Here is a 17699-nt window from a genome sequence, read left to right as displayed (position 1 = left end):
CCCACCGCGGGGACCCCGGGGACGGGGGGGACACCCCCCCGGGGAAATGGACACCCCCACCCCCAGGATGGGGACGGGACCCCCAGAGATGGGGATGGACCTCCCACCAATGGGGACAGAACCTCCTGGGAGTGGGATGCCTCCCTGGGGACACCCTCTGGGATGGGGACACCCCCCCCAGGATGGGGACACTCCTCCAGGACGAGGACACCCACCCTGGAATGGGGACACCCCCCCCCCCCCAGGATGGGGACACCCCCCGGGAATGGGGACAGAACCTCTTGGGAGTGGGATGCTTCCCTGGGGACATCCCTTGGGGAGACCCTCTGGGATGGGGACACCCCCCCCAGAGATGGGGACAGGGCCCCCTGGAATGGGGACACCCCCCTGGAATGGGGACAGAACCCCCAGGAATGGGGGCACTCCCCTGAAGTGGGGCCCCCTCCCGAGGGACAGGGACCCCCCCCTCGCCAGGATGGGGACAGACCCCCCAGGAGTGGGCTATTTCCCCAGGGACACCCTTTGGGGACACCCCACCCCCCCCCGGAATGGGGACAGGGCCACCCCCACAATGGGGACCCCCCAGCCCTGGGGACCCCCCCCAGGGACAGGGCCACCCCCCAGCCGCCATGGGGACCCCACCCAACAGGGGACACCCCGCCTCTCTGGGGACACAAACACCACCTTCGGGAGCACAGAGCCCCCCCTCCATGGGGACAAGCCCCCCTGCAAGGGACAAGTGTGTCCCCCTCCCAGGTTTGGGGACCCCCCCCATTACACACAGGGATCCCCCCAGGATCGGGGACAACCCCTAGCAGGGTGTCCCCCCTCCACAGTCTCTCCTTTTTGGGGGGGGGGGCCACAGGGGGGGCCCATGGGCATTGGCAGAGGCAAGTGGGGACCCCCCCCACACTCCCCCCTCCCCCCCAAAAAAGAGGGGGGGCCATGCTGCCCTCCCCCAGCGGAGAACCCTTATTTATATATATATGTATAAATGTCTATTTAGTAGCCTCCATTCTCCGCCTGGGGGGGGGCACCCGGACGCCTGGGTCCCCTTTGGGGGGGGCCCCCAAACGCCTGGGTCCCGTGGACCCCCCCCCCAAAACCTGGGTCCACTCCACCCCGGGCAAGGAACAGGGTTATTTGGAAGGGGGGGGGGGGGGTCGGGGGGGGGGGGCAGAACTCCCCTTGCTTCCCCCCCCCCACATTGGGACCAGCCTGTCCCCCCCATCGGGGGTGGGGGGTCCTGTATATAAGTATTGGAGTGGGGGGGAGATAAAAAGGGGGGGCTCCATGCCAAGGGGTGGGGAGGGGGTCCCAAAATGGACCATCGGCACCCCCACCACCCCACGAGCTATTTATTGCCAAGTTGCCCCCCCCCCCCCCCCCAGTCTGGAGAGATTTGGGGGGGTAAGGGGGCCCCCCCTGCCCCCCCAGGGGTTTTGGGGGGCCGGGGGGGGCAGTTGTACATAGTGTATAGGGTCAAAGTCTCTATGTATCATATTGTATCGCCGGATTTGCCCCCCCCCCCCGGGGCCGGATTTGCCCCCCCCCGGGCACATTTGCCCCCCCCCGGGTCACATTTGCCCCCCCCCCGGGGCAGTTTTACCCCCCGCCATGGGGCAATTTGCCACCCCCCAACCTGAATCTCCTCCCCGGGGGCAGATTTACCCCCCCCCGGCGGCAGATCCTTCCCCCCCCCCGGGGCTGTTCCCCCCCCCCCCGGGACATTTGCCCCCCTTACTCAGAGCAATTTGCCCCCCCCCGGGCAGATCGCCACTCCCTTTCCTCATTTTTTTTTCATTTCGTTTTTTTTTTTTTAATTATTATTATAATTATTATTATATATATTGGGGGGCCCCCCCAGCCCCCCCCGCTCCTGCTCTCCCTCTCCAAACCCCCCCCCCTCGCTGTTTCCCCCCCTCGCCCCCCCATTAAATCGCCCAATTTGGCCCCGAGGTGGGGCCCCCCCCGGGCGGGGGGGTGTTGGGGGGGCTGGGTGGGTTGGGGTGCCCCCCCCTCTGCCCCTCCCCCTTTTCTACGGTGTATCGTGTCGGGCCGTGTCGTGGGTGTTGCCGAGACCTTTTTATCGTTCCTGAGTCTCCTCGTTTTTTTTTGGGGGGGGGAGGGGGGAAGGGTGGAGGGTTTTGGGGGGCTTTTGTGGGGTGGAGGTGTCTGTGGGGGCTGGGGGAGCTCAGACTTGGGGGGGGGGGTCATACGATTTGGGGTGCCTCGCATGAGTTGGGGGGGCTTTATACACGAGGGGGGGTCATGGAGGTTTCCTACAATGTGGGGGGGGTCTCCCCTATAAGCGCCCCCCCCCCCATGCAGACACATGTTCACAGCAGCTTTAAGGCACTTTAATGTGTGGCCCCCACCCCGGGGGGCCTGTTGGTATTTACAGCAGTGAGGGGGGAGGATAGGCCCCCCCCCAAACTTGTGACACTGATGGGGGGGGGGGGCGGGGGCGTGTGTGTCCCCCCCCCCCTCCTGGGGGGGGGGGGATGTGTCTGAGCCAAGCTGGGGGGGGGGTCAGGCATCTGGACCCTTCTGGGGCACAATGGAGGGGACCCCCTCCCCCCAAAAAAAATGGGGGGGGAGCAGGACCCCAAATTTGGGGGGGGGGCTCTGGGATCCCAGTGTGGAGGGTAGGGGCAGGTACAGTGAAGGAGGAAGGTCTCAGGGCCCTCCCAAGATGGGAGGGACACCAAATTGGGGGGGGGGGGGCACTGGGCACTTGGACCCCTGAATTGGAGGTTTCGGGGTTCCCATGGAGGAGGGACCCCCCCAAAATAGGTTGGGTGGGCCTAGGAAATAAGAGGACCCCTGGGGAGCCCCAAATTGGGGTCCCCCATAACAGATGGGACCCCAAAATAGGACCTGGCAGGAGGTGGATACAGGACGGGGGTGGCCAAAAAGGGGAGGGAGGTGTCTGTGGGTCAAGGGTGGGTCCCCCAAAACACAGACCTGGGGGGTCTGCAGGAAGGGGTGGTGGTCACGAAATGGGGTTGGGGGCGTCTACGAGAAGGAGCTCCCCAAAATGGAGGGTCTGTTGGGTAGTGTCAGCAAGTGACCCCCCCAAAACCAGGACTGGGGGGGTGGGCTCTAGAAGGGGGGTTTAGGGGGGAGTCATTGCCCCCCCCTTAGGTTTGGGGGGTTGCCCCCCATTTTTTGGGTTCAGCCTTCTTAGACATAAATACAGGTGTCTGCTCCCCCCTCAGCGCCCCCAGGCGGCGGAGGGGGGGTCAGAGGAGGGGACAGGGGCAGCAGGGGGGGTCCTTGCCACGGGGGGTGGTGGCAGTGCTGGGGGGGTCTCCTGCTCCCGGAAGTGCCTGTGGGAAAGAGAGAATTGGTAGGGAGAGGGGCAGTTAAGGCGAGTCTGGGGGGGTCCCTGGGGGTTTGGGGGTGTCACACCCCCCTTGTGCCCCCCCCCCCCCCCCCGATGGCCCGCACAAGCTCATGGAAGGCCTCATCCACGTTGAGCTGCGCCTTGGCGGAGGCCTCAAGGTAGTGCAGGCGGTTCTGGCGGGCGAAGGCCTGTGCCTCCTCCCGCGGCACCTGGCGGTGGAGGGGTCATGGTGCTGTCGAGGGGTGGGGGCGGCTGGACAACCCCCAGCCCTCTGGCATCGGGGACCCAGCCACTGGGAGGGGGACAGAAGGCCCTGCGGGGCCAGGTGCACCGCCAAGGTGGCCGCCTTGGGGGTTGGTGTGGGGAAGGGGCTGAAGATGGCTGCGGGAGGATGAGGGTGGGGGTCTGGGTGGGGCCAAGATGGCTGCCATGCTCATAGAGGTGGGACTTCCGGTTCAGAGTGAAGTTAAGATGGCTACCCTTGACTATAGAGGCGGGACTTCCTGTTCTGAGTGGAGCCAAGATGGCTGCCATTGGCCATAGAGGCGGGACTTCCTGTTCTGAGTGGAGCCAAGATGGCTGCCATTGGCCATAGAGGCGGGACTTCCGGTTCTGAGTGGAGCCAAGATGGCTGCCAATGGCCATAGAGGCGGGACTTCCGGTTCTGAGTGGAGCCAATATGGCTGCCAGTGGCCATGGAGGCGGGTCTTCCGGTTCGGAGTGGAGTTAAGATTGCTGCCATTGGCCATAGAGGCGGAACTTCCGGTTCGGAGCTGAGCCAAGATGGCCGCCGCAACTGGAAAAGGCGGGATTTCCCGACCAAAACCAAGATGGCCGCAGGAGGTGGGACTTCCTGTTTTATGCCCCAAGGGGCGGGATTTCCTGTCTGGTAGACGCCAGAGCACCTGGCAGAGGCGGGACTTCCGGTTCTGGGCCCCGGGTAGGGCGGGACTTCCTCTCTTGCCCTTTTCAAAGGTCTTGTAGGTGGTTTCGAGGGTCCGGGGGGTGTCTGGGAGGGTCCCGGCAGGGTCTGGGGGTCCCAGGGGGGTCCCGGGTCCCAGGGGGGTCCCAGGGAGTCGGGGGGGCGGGGGTCCTGGGGGCGTCCCAGGGGTCCCGGGGGGGCGGAGTCCAGAAGGGTCCAAGGGGGGGTCTGCAGGGTCCCAGGGGGTCAGTGGGGGGGGTCCCGGAGGGGTCACTGTGGGGGTCCCGGGGGGGTCAGAGGGTCCCAGGGGTTCCCAGATTGTCAATGGGGGGATCCCAGGGGGCCAGTGGGGCGTCCCGGGGGGATTTGGAGGGTCCAGGGGATCCGTGGGGGGGTCCCAGGGGTCTGGGGGGGTTCAGGGGCATCCCGGGGGGTCAGTGGGGGGAGTTGGGGGGATCAGGGGGTTCCTGGGGTGTCAATGGGGGGGGTCCCAGGGGTCAGTGGGAGGGTCCCAAAGGGTCCTGGGGGGGTCCCGGGGGGATTGGGGGGTCAGGGGGGGGTCAGTGTGGGGGTCCCAAGCGTCTGGGGGGGTCAGTGGGGGTTCCCAGGGGTCTGGGGGGGCTCAGGGGGGTCCCGGGGGTCCGTGGGAGATCCTAAAGGGTCGGAGGGGGGCATCCCAGGGGTATTGGGGTGTCCTGGGGGTCAGTGTGGGGGGGGCTGGGGAGCTGCCCCCCCCCGGTACCTGCCGCTGCCCCCCCGGCTCGGCCTTGTTGCCCACCAGCAGCGTGGGGGGGTCGTCCCGGTCCGTCACCCGCCGGATCGGCCCCAGCAGCCGCGGCAGCGCCCCGAAACTGCGGGGGGGCGGGGGCGCTGGGAGGGGGCTGGAGCAGGAACTGAGGGACTGGGGGCAGGTTTGGGGGGGCGGGGGGCTTAGGGGTGCTGGGGGGGGGCCGGGAGGGTTGGGGGGTCTGGGGAGGGCTGGGGATGTCCGGGGGGGGTTTAGGGGTCCGGGGGAGCAGTGGTTATGGGGGGGCTGGGGGGTCCTGAGAGGGAGGAGCTGGGGGGGGGGGTCTGGGGGGGGGGTTGGCGGGTGCAGGGGCTGTGGGCTGGGGGGGGGATCTGAGGGAGGTTTGGGGGTGCAGGGGGGCGGTGGGGGTTTGGGGGGGCTGTGGGGGGGCAGGGGCTGTGGGGGGAGTTTGAGGGTGCAGGGAGGGGGCTGGGGGGCCCGGGGGGGGGGCTGGGGGTGCAAAGAGGGTGCAGAGCCTTGGGGGGTTTGGGGGGGCCCTGGGGTTCCCGGCCGCCCCCCGTGCCAGTCCAGGGGTGCAGGGGGGTCCCCGTTACCTGCGGCAGTCGCTAACGGCAAAGACGAGGAGGAAGCCGTGTCCCCCCCCCGCAGGTGCTGCTCCTGCGCCCCCCCGGCTCCTGCTGCCCCGCCGTGTCCAGGACTGGGGGGTGGGGGGGGTCAATTGGGGGGGGGGTTGTCCCCCCAAATTCCCCCCACCCCCCCCGGGGCCCCCCCACTCACTGTCGAGGCATGCGGGGACCCCGTCCACGGTGCAGAGTTTGGTGTAGGTGTCCTCGAGAGGGGGGGCGGGGGCAGGGGGGAAGTAGGACTGGGGGGGCCAGGGGGGTGGGCGCCTGCACCCCCAGATTGCGGGGCACTGAGCCCCCCAAACCAGCCCCCCCCTGCTACCCCCAAACCAGCCCACCCCAAACCCCAGAGTATGGGGGTCCCCCAAACCAGCCCCCCCAAACCAGCTTCCCCAGGGACCCCCAGACCAGCCCGTCCCCCCCCCCAACTACCCCCCAGGTACCCCCAAACCAGCTCCCCTGTGTACCCCCAAACCAGCCGGGCAAATTAGCCCCTCCCCAAACAAGGCCCCTCCCCAAACCAGTCCCCCCCCAAACCAGCCCCCCCGGGTACCCCCAAACCAGCCCCCCCGGGTACCAGGACTGGGGGGTCCCGGTTTGATGGGGGCTCAGTTTTGGGGGGGTCCCAGTTAGGGGGCGATGTCCTGGCTTTGTGGGAGACCCCCCATTTTTGGGGGGCGTCCCGCTTTTGATGGGCAGGGTCCTGGTTTGGGGGTGCTTCCCAGTTTGGGGGGGGTGATCTGGTTTGGGGGAGGGGTCCTGGTTTTGATGGGGGGGTTGACACCCTTTGGGGGTGCTGTTCCCCTTTGGGGGGGGTATTCCATTTCCCCCCCCCCCCCCCCCCATACCTGGACAAAGCGGACGCACAGCGCACTCTTCCCCACGCCGCTGCCCCCCAGCACAACCAGGCGGAGCCGCCCGGGGGGGGTCCCGGCCCCTCCGGGCCCCCCCGCGCCCCCCGAAGCCCCCCCAGACCCACGGCTGCGCTCCATGCCCGGCCGCGACCCGCGGGGGCGGAGCCACATGCAACGATCTGCATAACCCCGCCCCACACCCGCGCGCCGCTTCCTTATAAGGGGAGCTGGGCTGGGAAGGGGGCGTGACCACCATCAAGGAGGCGGGGTTACATCCCTGGGCCGCCGCCGCCGCGTCGCTTAGCAACGCGCGCCGCAGGGGCCGCTGGGAGTTGTAGTCCCGCCCCCCCCTCCCGGCGGGCGGCCCTCCCGGCGTGCCCCGCGCGGCCCCGCCCCCGCGGCGGAGCGGAGCAGCGGTAAGATGGCGGCGGGGGCGGCCGGGCCCGGCCCGCGCCTTTAGGGCGGGGGCGGAGGTAGCGGGGCTGGGGGGGGTTACGGGGTGGGGGGGTGGGGCTGAGCGGGGGGGCGACGGGGCGACGGGGGGGTTGGGGGGAGGGGAGGGGGGTGGGGTGACGTGAGGGGATTTGAGGGGAGGGAGGTTGGGGGTGGGGGGCGCTGAGGGGATTTGAGGCGGGAACGGGGGGATTTGGGGGTGACGAGGGGGGTTGGGGCGGGAACGGGGCTTTTGGGGGGCGCTGAGGTGATTTGCGAAGCAGTGGGGGGATTTGAGGCAGGAATTCGGGGATTTGGGGCGCGATGAGGGGATTTGAGGTGGGAGCGGAGGGTCTGGGGTATGATGAGGGGATTCGCAAAGCAATGGGGAGACTTGAGGCAGGGATTGGGGGTGCAGTGAGGTGATTTGAGGCAGAAACGGGGGTTTGCGGGGCGCTGAGGGGATTTGAGGTGGGAGCGGGGGGATTTGAGGCAGGAATTGGGGAATCTGGGGTGCGATGAGGGGATTTGAGACGGGAACAGGGGATCTGGGGCGGAAGAGGGGGATTTGGGGAAGAAATGGGGAGATCCGGGGCAGGAACGGTGGTTTGGGGTGTGATGAGGGGATTTGGGGCAGAAGAGGGGGATTTGGGGAAGTAACGGGGAGATTTGAGGCGGGAACGGGGTTTGGGCAGGAATGGGTTGGTCGGGGGGCACTGAGGGGATTTGAGGCAGGAATTGGGGGATTTGGGGTGTGATGAGAGGATTTGAGGTGGGAACAGGGAATCTGGGGCAGAAGAGGGGGATTTGGGGAAGAAAGGGAGATTTGGGCAGGAATGGGGGGATTGGGGTGTGATGAGGGGATTTGCAAAACAATGGGGGGATTTGGGGCGGGAATTGGGGGATTTGGGGTGCGATGAGGGGATTTGGGCAGGAGCGGAGGAGTTGGGGCAGAAGAGGGGGGTTTGGGGAAGCAATGGGGACATTTGGGGCAGGAATGGGAGGTTTGGGGGACGCCGAGGGGATTTGAGGCAGGAACTGGGGAGATTTGAGGCAGGAATTGTGGGATTTGGGGTGCAATGAGGGGATTTGGGCAGGGAATGGGGGTTTGGGGAAGCAACGGGAAGATTTGGGGTGGGAATGGGCGGTCGGGGTGCAGTGAGGGGGTTTGGGGCTGCGAGAGAGGAATTTAGGGTGGGAATGGGGGGATTTGGAGCACGGTGAAGGGATTGGGGGTGGGAATGCGGGGATTTGGGGTGGAAGGATTTAGGGTAGAAGGGATTTTGGGTGGGAATGTGGAGATTTGGAGCGGGAGTGGGGGATTTGGGGCGAGAATGGGGGATTCAGGGTGTGGTGAGGGGATTTGGGGCAGAAGAAGGGGATTTAGGGAAGCAGCGGGGAGATCTGGGATGCAGTGAGGTGGTTCGGGGCAGAAATGGAGAAATGTGGGCAGAAGGGGCCAGATTGGGGCAGGAAAGGGGAAATTTGGGATGTGGGGGGTGGGATTTGGGGCAGGAGTGGGGGGGATTAGGGGTATGGTGAGGGGAGTTGGGGGAGAAGGGTGGCATTTGGCGTGGGAACAAGTACCAGAGGGTAGTGGGGTAGCCAGGGCAGGAATGGGGGCAGGAAAGGGCTTAATTGAGGCAAAAAAATGGGAGAAATGGGAGTGGCCTTGGGGGAAATGAGAGGTCTGGGAAAGGAGGGGGACATGAGGTGGGGAATTGGGGCGAGAATGGGGGGAAATGGTCTGGAAGCAGGGATATGGGGCACAAAAGTGGAGCAGAGGAGGGGGGACTTGGGTCAAGAAACATGGAATTAGATTAAAAAGGGAAGAATGGGAGCAAGAAAATGAAAAATTGGGGTGGAACAGGGAAAAGCTGCGGAAGAAGTGGAATTGGGGCAGGAAAGGGGGGTTTTGTGGGGCTGTAGGGCAGGAGTGGTTCCCAGTTCCCCCTGTGTCCCCCTCCCCAGGCTGTTGCCGTCCCCATGGAGGAGGAGGAGAAGCCCCGGCCCCCAGGGGGGCGGGAGGACCCGGCGGGGCCGGGCGAGGATGGGGGGCGCCCCAGTGGGCCCCCCCCTGAGCCCGAGGGCCCCCTGCACCCCGGGCAGGTCCTCGTGGTAAGAGTGGGGGGCAGTGGGGTTTGGGCCTCGCCCTCCCACCAAGGGGGGGTTCTGGGGGAGCTCTGACCCCCCTGACAGGGTTTTTTGCCCCACCCCTCCCCATTTTTCCTGCCACAGAAGGCCCTGCAGCGCGTGGTGAGCGGCGGCTTCCCGGGCTGGGCCGGGTGCGAAGGTAGGGACGGAGCTGGGGGGCTGTCCCCTGGGGGGGCGGGGCTGGCACCGTGTCTCCCATGGTGCTGGCACTGTCCCTGTGTCCCCTGGGTGGGGTTGGGATGTCCCTTTGCATCCCTGGAGGGGGGGTGCTGTCCTCGTGCTGGTGTTCCCTGCAGTGTCACCCCGCAGCAGGGTCTGTCCCCGTGGCCCCAATAATGTCACACAGTGGGGGGGTCTGTCCCTGTTCCCCCTGCGCCCCCAACCCAACCCCCTGGTGCTGGCTGTGTCCCCGTGGGGTCTGTCCTTGTTCCTGGTGGCCCTTGTGGTGCTGGCTCTGTCCCCACATCCTCTGTCTCTGTGTCCCTTGCCATGTGTCCCCTGTCCTCACGCCCCTGTCCCTCTTGTCTTGGTGTCCCTTGCCATGTGTCACTGTCTTCACACCATCCGTCGTTGTCCCTCTCCCCACATCCTTGTTTCTCCATCTCTGTGCGTCGTCCTTCACATCCATGTCACCTTGTCCCTTGCTACATTCCTTGTTTGTGTTCTCATGTCTCTGTGTCCCCTGGTCCCGTGTCCCCCATCTGTGTTCCCCTGTCAGCAGCTGTCCCCATGTCCCTGTGTCGCATGTTCCTGCCATTCTTGCCCCCCCATCCCTGTCCTCTTGTCACTTGCTGCACCCCCGTGTCACCTGTGCTCATGTCCTTTGTTCCCCCCATCCCTAGTTCCGCCTGTCCCCACGTCCTTCTTCTCCCATCCCTCACTGCGTCCCCACGTCCAGGTGCCCCTGTCCCCTGTCGTCTCCGCCCCACCATTGCCCTGCCACCCTCACCCTGCCTCCCTCCGCCCCGCAGATGCCGTGAGGAAGAGGATGGCGCGGCAGCGATGGTGCTGGGGACCCCGCGCCGAAGGCAGCCCGGTGAGTCCCCCACTTCCCCGCCCAGTACCTCACAGTGTGGCTCTACAGCGGGGGCGGGGAGGGTCCAAGCATCCCCCCTTCCCCGGCTCTGTCCCGGTGCATGCTGGGAGCCTAGCAGAGCTGGGGTGGGGAGGTGCTGACCCCGGCGGACACTCAGTGACCCCCTTCTGGTGTTGCCCCCCCCCCCCCCGCAGGCATGGGAGGCAGCCGGGGGGCTGGCGGGCGCCCTGGACCAGCTGCAGCAGAGCTGCGTGGCCTCCCTGCGGGCACAGCTCCTCCTGGGCACCGCCGCGGGGGGGTGAGCTGGGGGGGCCGGGGGGCTGGGTCCCCTTGGGTGGGGTGAGCTGGGGGGGGGCTCCAGGGGCCTGAGTCCCCTTGAAGGAGCGAGCCAGGGTGGTCCTATAGGGGTCTGGGTCCTCTTGGGGGGATCAGCCAGAGGAGGGGGCTCTGGGGTCCTGGGTTTCTCAGGGGGTTAAACCGGGATGGGGGGGGGCCGGCTGCAGGGGCCTGGGTCCCTTTTGGGGCGGGGGGTGCAGCTGGGCACCTGGGTCCCCTTTTGGTCGGGAGGGGAGACACACAGTGGGGGGCCTGGGTTCCCTGGGGCAGGGGCTGGATGCTCATGTCCCTTTTGAGGGGGGGTCAGGGGGTCCTCTTCAGGGCTGGGGGGGGGGGCAACCAGGTGCCTGAGTCCCTTTCTGGGGGGGATAATGGGGGTCCTCTGGGTAGGGGGGTGTTCCCAGTCCCATGGGGTGGGGGGCTTGCGGGGTGCCCAGCAGCCTGGGTCCCCCCCCTGACAACCCCCCTGCCCGGCCCCCCCCCCCCCCCCCCCCACAGCGGGGAGGGGGATGGAGAGGAGGAGGAGGTGGAGCTGGTGGCTGAGGTGCGACTGGGGGACCTGGGGGACCTGGCCGCCGCCTCAGGGCTCCTGCGGCGCGAGAGGCCCTGGAGGGCCCCCAAAGGAGGTGAGGGGCACTGGGGGGGGGGGCACTGGGGGGTGTTGGGGGTGGGAACGGAGCGCTGGGGGGGAAACGGGATGCTGGGGGACGTTTGGGGGGCACTGGGGGGGGGAAATGGGGGGAACTGGGAGCTGGGGGGAACTGGGGGGGAAATGGGGGGCGCTGGGGGGAAATAGGGGTGGGGGCCATTGGAGGGTGTGGGTGGTTACTGTGGGGGTCTTTGGGGAAAAGTGGGGGGGTCACTTGGGGGGATGAGGGAGTGGGGTTCTGGGGGCGGTGCAAGATGCTTGGGGGGTCCCACCGGGGCCCCCCCTGACCCCGTCCCCCCCCCAGGACACCTCCCCGGCTCCTCAGCACGGCGCTGGCGAGCACCTGGGGGTCCCCCGGCCCCCCCGGGACCCCCAGCCGGGATGCCCCCCGCCCCGCCGCTGCCCCACCGGACCCGCCGTGCCCCGCCCCCGACGCCGGGCCGGCCCCGGCGGCCCCGGGGTCCTCGGGTGGCCGCCCCGGGGGGGCCGGGGGGGCAACAACAGCAGCAGCAGCAGCAGCCGCAGCGCCCCCGGGAGGAGCCGCGGACGCAGCCCCCCCAGCAGCGCCCTGGAGAAGGCCGATTCCTCTTCCTCCTCTTCCTCCTCTTCTTCCTCCTCCTCCTCCTCCCGCTCTTCCTCCTCGTCAGCCTCCTCCTCCTCCTCGGAGCCCGGCCCCCCGCCTGCCGCCGCCTGCCGGCCCCGCTCCCCCGCCCTGGATATTTATGACCCCTTCCACCCCACCGACGAGGACAACCCCGGGGGGGGGGACTTCGCCTACGGCCCCTCCCCCCCCGGCAAGGAGGCCGAAGGACGGCAGGACCAGAAGTACGACCCCTTCGATCCCACCGGCTCCAACCCCAGCTCCTCCCGCAGCAGCCCCAGCCCCGACGAGGAGGAGGAAGAGGAGGAGGAGGAGGAGGAAGAAGAGGAGGAAGAAGAGGAGGAGGAGGACGAGCCGCCCCGCCCGCCCCGATGTCTCCCACAGCATCAGCCGCATCTCGGAGACCTTGGCCGGCATCTACGACGACAACAGCCTGAGCCAGGACTTCGAGAAGGAGCCGGAGCCAGGCCCCCCCGCCCCCCCCGGGCCCCCCAGAACGCCCCCGGTGCCGACTCCACGCTGCCAGAGGAGGAGGAAGAAGAGGACGAGGAGGAAGACGAAGCCTCGCAGCCCCCCGAGGGCTCTGTCCCTGAGCCCCGCCGCCGTGTCTTCGTGGTGGAGCTGGCGGCCAAGAGCCGGCCGGAGAGCGACGCGCACCCCAAGCTGGAGGGGAAGGTGTCGCTGGAGGTGGTGGCTGCCGGCAACCCCAAAGCGCCACCCCCCCCGCCCCCCCCCCCCCCCCCCCAGCCCCGCAGTGCCCAAACCCCCCCCGGCACCGTGGCCGCCGCGAGTGGGGGCTGCCCGGCGGCGGCGGCGATTCAGAGATCGAGGAGGGGGAGATCGTGCAGCCCGAGGATGAGCGCTACAGCCCCCTGCGCCTCTTCCGCACTGGCGGCACCGGCGGTGCCTCCGCCAGGGCCCGAGCGGCCGAACCACGGCCCCCCCGGCTGCCGGAGGGCGACGATTTCCTCTCCCTGCACGCTGACTCGGATGAGGAGGGCGATTTCGGCACCGACAGCCAGCCTGACCCCCGCTGGAAAGGGGGGGGCTCCGACCTGCGCCGCAAGATCCTGAGCCAGCGCCGCCTACGCGCCCCCCCCCTCGCCCCGCTCCCCCTCCGCCGCCTCCCGCAAGAAACCCAAGCGCTCACGGGAGCGAGGGGGGGTGGCCTGGGGCGGGGGCAAGAAACCCCCCGAACCGCCCCCCAAAACCAAGGAGCGTCACCGGCGCCGTGGCTCCCGCTCCCGCTCCCGCCGCCGCTCCTGGTCACGCAGCCGCCGCTCCCGCTCGCGGGAGAAACGCCGGAGCCGGCGCTCGGGCAGCGGCGAGCGGCCACGGCGGCCACGCCACAAGGAGAAGCATCGTGGCGAAGGGAAGAAGAAGAAGAAACAGCGGTCACGCTCCCGGGAACGCCGGCCGTCGCGGCGGCCGTCCCGCGAAGGGCCGGGGGACCCCAAGGTGGAGAACGGGGGGGAGGCGGCAGGGCGGCGGCGGGAGGCGCGCGCCGTGGTGCCGCCCTCCGTCCAGGAGCTGAACGACGCCGACCTCTTCGCCATTAAACGCACCATCACCGTCAGCCGGCGCGAGGGGACACCGGAGCCGGCCCAAGCGCGAGGTGCTCTACGACTCGGAGGGGTTGAGCTTTGAGGGATTTTCTGACCGGGAACCCCCCGAAGCACCGGCCCGGGGGGGCAAAGGGGACCCGCGGGCGGCACAGGAGGCCAAGAAGGAGAAGGAGCGGAAGCGGAGCCGGCCGGAGGAGCGACCCCCTGCCCGCGAGAAGTACAAGAAGAAATTCAAGGAGACCCCCGGGCGCCCCCCGCCGCCGCCGGAGCCAGCCAAGGGGGAGAAAGAGAAGGCGCCGCGCAGTGAGCGGGACAAGGCGGCGCGGAAGAGCAAAAGCGGGGGGCACAAGGACGGGGAGGGGGTCCCCGCCAAGCCCCCCGCTTCGCGCAAGGTGAAGCTGCAGTCCAAGGTGGCCGTGCTCATCCGCGAGGGCGTCAGCTCCACCACGGCGGCAGGGAAGGAGAGCGGCTCCGGTGCCGGCTCCGGCTCCATCGGCATCAAGTTCAGCCGCGACGCCGAGAGCCGGGCACCCTTCCTCAAGCCTGAGGAGAAAGCGGCGGCCGAGGCCAAGGCGGGGGGCAAAGCCGAGCCCCCCAAGGAAGCGGGGGTCAAGGTCAAGAAGGCCAAAGCCCCCAAGGCCAAGGCGGGGCTGAAGAAGCCCAAGGGCGCCGGCGGCAAGGCCAAGGGCACCGGCGAGGCGAGGAAGAAGAGGAAGGCCAAGCCCAAGGGCTCGCTCAAGAAGTCCAAGGCGGACAGTTGCAGCCAGGGGGCCGGCAGCCCCCCGCTCCGCCTGCCTCCCAAGGCCGAGCCGACCTGGTCGGGCTCGGAGAAGTTGGGGGGCAGCCCCAAACCCCCCAGCCCCCCTCCTGGCAAGGTGACGGTGACGGCGCCGGCCACGACGGTGATGCCGGCAGCCGAGCGGGAGCTGACCCCGGACTCGCAGACGGTCGACAGCAGCTGTAAGACCCCCGATGTCTCCTTCCTCCCTGAGGAGGGGCCGGCCAGCGGTGGCGCTAACGGGGGGCCCCCCCCGGCGGCAGTGGCGGTGACGGGGGGCCCGGCAGGCGCGGATCCCCCCCGCAGCGAGCCCGAGGCCGACAGCCGCTCGGAGGCCAAGGAGGAACCGGGGCACCCCTTGGGTCCCCCCCCCGGCCCCGGTGGCCTGGAACCTGCAGGGCGGCATGGACTGTGCCACCAGCGGCGTGCTGGCACGTAGGTGGCCCTGGGGGGCGGGGGGGGGGGACGGGACACACACACCCCCAGCCTCTGACGGGGGGTCCTGGTGCTCCCCGCAGTGACTGCGCTGCTCTTCAAGATGGAGGAGGCCAACCTGGCCAGCCGGGCCAAGGCGCAGGAGCTGATCCAGGCCACCAACCAGGTGGGGGGCGTGCCGGGGGGGGGAAGGGCACCCTGGGGGGGCACCCCGGGGGGGGGGGGGCACCCTGGGGGGGCACCCCGGGGGGGGGAGCGCACCCCTGGAAGGGGCAGTCACCTCCCAGGGGGGACAGGGACTGCCCCTGAGGGGACAGTTACCCCCCTGGGGGGGACAGGATCCCCCTGATGGACAGAAACCCGGGGGCGGGGGCGGGGGGGGACGGACAGATAACCCCCAAGAGGGGACAGGGACCCCCTGAAGGAACAGAAACCCTGGGAGGGGCACAGCCACCCCCTGGGGGGGGGGCAGGGACCCCCAGAGGGGACAGGATCCCACTGACAAAGGGACAGAAACCCTGCGGGGGGCACAGCCACACCCTGGGGGGACAGGGACCCCCCCAAGAGGGGACAGTCGGCCCCCTGGGATGGGACAGGGACCCTTCTGAGGGGATGGGAAGCCCTCCAAAAGGGGACAGTCCCCCACCCCAAAGAGACAAAAGCCCCCCCAGGTGGGGCACACTCCCCCTAAAGGAACAGAAGCCCCCCCAACAGGGGACAGCCCCCCTGAAGGGACAGAAGCCCCCAAGAGGGGGACACAGGCCCCCGACGCTCCCCTGTCGCACCCACGAGGGGCTACAGCCCCTGGCAGGTGCCCCCCCTCCCCCCCCCCAGGTGACCCCCCCAACCCCCCCCAGCTCTCCCTCCTCTCACAGATCTTGAGCCACACCAAGGCACCGCCCCCCCTGGGCGCCCCCCAGGCCCCCCGCGCCCACCGCCCACCCCCCGGCCCCCCATGCGCCCCCCCCATACCTGCTGCATGGGGCCCTGCCGCTGGTGGGGTGCCCCTCGGCGCCCGCCACCCCCACGGGGCTGCCGGGGGTGGGGGGGGCCGGTGGCGGTGGCGGCCGGGGGGGTCCCTGCCCCCCTCTACGGCACCTCGTCCAGCACCGAGGTCGGCAAGAGGGACTGCAGCGTCAGCTCCGAGGGACGAGGGGACACGGACAAGGTCAGCAGGCACAGGGGGCACACGGGGTGGCCCCTGGGGACAGGGACAGGGGGGCATGGGGTGGCCCGTGGGGACAGACAGGGGGACACAGGGTGGCCCATGGGGGGATGGGGGCATCCCAGGGAGTTGGGGACAGAGGGACACGGGGTGTCCTACAGGGCTGGGGACAGGGACGTGGGATGTCCTGTGGCGACAGGGATGGCCCAGGGCAGCGCTGAGGACTTGGTCCCTTGGTGATGGTCATGGTAGTGACGGGCACGTCCCGTGTCAGGGACGGGGACATCGCATGTCAGTGGCGTGGCCGTGTCATGGTGAGAACATCCCATGCTGATGGTGGCCACGGTGGTGGCAGTGACAATGACACACAATAGTGGTGATGTCCATGGTGCTGATGAAGCCACCCCATGGCAGTGATGGTCACAGTGGTGACAAGGACGCCCTGTGGTGGCAGTGGCCGTGGTGGGCTGGCCATGGCAGTGATGGCCACAGTGGTGACAAGGCCACCCCATGGTGGCGATGCCAAAGGCAGCGACGAACCCGCCCACAGCAGGATGCCCATGGTGGCAATGGGCAGAATGGTGACAAGGTCACCCAAGGCAGGGTGGCCGTGGTGGTGATGGCCACAGTGGTGACGAGGTGGCCCGCGGTGCGATGCCCATGGTGGCGATGGCCACGGTGGCAACAAGGCCACCATGGCAGTGATGACTGCGATGGTGATAAGGTCGCCTGCAGCAGGATGCCAGTGGTGGCGATGGCCATGGTGGTGACAAGGCCACCCACGGCACTGATGGCCACAGTGATGCCGAGCCTGCCTGCGGCAGGACACTCATGGCGGTGACGGCCACAATGGTGACAAGGCCACCCACAGCGGTGATAACCGCAGCGACGACAAGGCCACGCGCGGTGCCAACAAGCCTGCCCGCAGCAGGATGGCCACAATGGTGACAAGGTCACCCATGGCACCGACGGCGCAAGGAGCCTGCGGGCGGTGGCAATAATTACGTGGCAGGATGGCCGTGGTGGTGACGCCCGCGATGGTGCCGAGGCCACCCGTGGCATCGACGGCGCGAGGGGCCCGCGGGCGGCAGGACGGCAGCGGTGGCCGCCCCTGCCCCTGACGTGGCCCCCGCGCTCCCCCAGTACCTGAAGAAGCTGCACACGCAGGAGCGCGCGGTGGAGGAGGTCAAGTTGGCCATCAAGCCCTACTACCAGAAGAAGGAGATCACCAAGGACGAGTACAAGGACATCCTGCGCAAGGCAGTGCACAAGGTACCGCGGGGGGGGGGGGGGGCGGGGGGGGGGGGGGGGACACACCCCTGGGGACCGTCCCCTCACCCCGGGGGTGTCCCCCCCTCCCCTCCCACACACCCCACACCCCCCCCCCAGATCTGCCACAGCCGGAGCGGGGAGATCAACCCAGTCAAGGTCAACAACCTGGTGCGCGCCTACGTCCAGCGCTACAAGTACTTCCGGAAGCACGGCCGCCGGGGGGAGGGCGGGGAGGAGCCCCTTCCCGGGGGGGGCCCCCCCCAAGGAGTTGGGGGGGCCCCTGGACAAAGCCCCCCTCCCCATGCCCCCCCTCTGAACGCCCACGCCCCCCCCCCCATCGCTCCCCCCCACACGTTTGGTTATACCCTGTAAATACCAGTTGGGGGGGGGGGGGGGGTTGGACGTGGGTGGCCGCTCCCCCCCCCCCCCCCCCCCCCCCCCCCAAAAAAATATTTTTTTTTCGTTTTACTTATTTAGCATGGTCTTTTTGAGCCCCACCCCCACCCCTTCCCCCCCCCACCCCCGGGTGCCCCCCCTGTACCCCAAAACCTTCATAAACTGCCTTTAGCCACTTGGCGGCTGCTCTGTCTCTTTGAGGGGGGGGGGGGGGGAAGGGGGGGACACCGGGACTCCCCCTCGAACTGTGGGGGAGGGGGGGGCATGGCCTTTTGGGGGGGGGGGCGCTGAGGGGTTGGGGGCTCTAATTTGGGGGGGGGCCGGGGGAAGGCAAGGTGCCCCCCCCCCCCCCCCCCATTTTGGGCATGGGACACACACACACAC

At 68.7% G+C, this 17699-nt stretch overlaps 2 protein-coding genes across 2 annotated transcripts in view; one reads left to right on the top strand and one right to left on the bottom strand.

Moving 5' to 3' along the window:
- Positions 1–3408: 3408 nt before the first annotated feature.
- LOC121089390 (ras-related protein R-Ras-like) lies at positions 3409–6901 on the bottom strand. The gene is given in 6 exon segments (XM_040596594.1): positions 3409–3558; positions 5014–5122; positions 5613–5665; positions 5667–5716; positions 5797–5884; positions 6491–6901. Coding segments are annotated over 6 exon segments (627 nt in total). The 5' UTR covers positions 6668–6901.
- Positions 6902–10318: 3417 nt separating this feature from the next.
- The window catches only part of MYBPC2 (myosin binding protein C2), a 28700-nt gene continuing 21319 nt past the window's right edge, over positions 10319–17699 (top strand). The window contains 15 exon segments of the mRNA XM_040596593.1: positions 10319–10416; positions 10953–11080; positions 11408–12073; positions 12075–12146; positions 12149–12438; positions 12516–12736; positions 12780–13305; positions 13307–14369; positions 14371–14482; positions 14566–14648; positions 15358–15405; positions 15407–15523; positions 15597–15650; positions 16791–16919; positions 17037–17287. Coding sequence (XP_040452527.1) covers positions 10964–11080; positions 11408–12073; positions 12075–12146; positions 12149–12438; positions 12516–12736; positions 12780–13305; positions 13307–14369; positions 14371–14482; positions 14566–14648; positions 15358–15405; positions 15407–15523; positions 15597–15650; positions 16791–16919; positions 17037–17287 — 3749 coding nt within the window. The 5' untranslated portion in view covers positions 10319–10416; positions 10953–10963.

Source organism: Falco naumanni, chromosome 5, assembly GCF_017639655.2.
Source record: "Falco naumanni isolate bFalNau1 chromosome 5, bFalNau1.pat, whole genome shotgun sequence".
NCBI classification, from domain to species: domain Eukaryota; kingdom Metazoa; phylum Chordata; class Aves; order Falconiformes; family Falconidae; genus Falco; species Falco naumanni.
The sequence above is the reverse complement of the archived record's forward strand: the minus strand, read 5'-3'. Positions and strand labels throughout refer to the sequence as shown.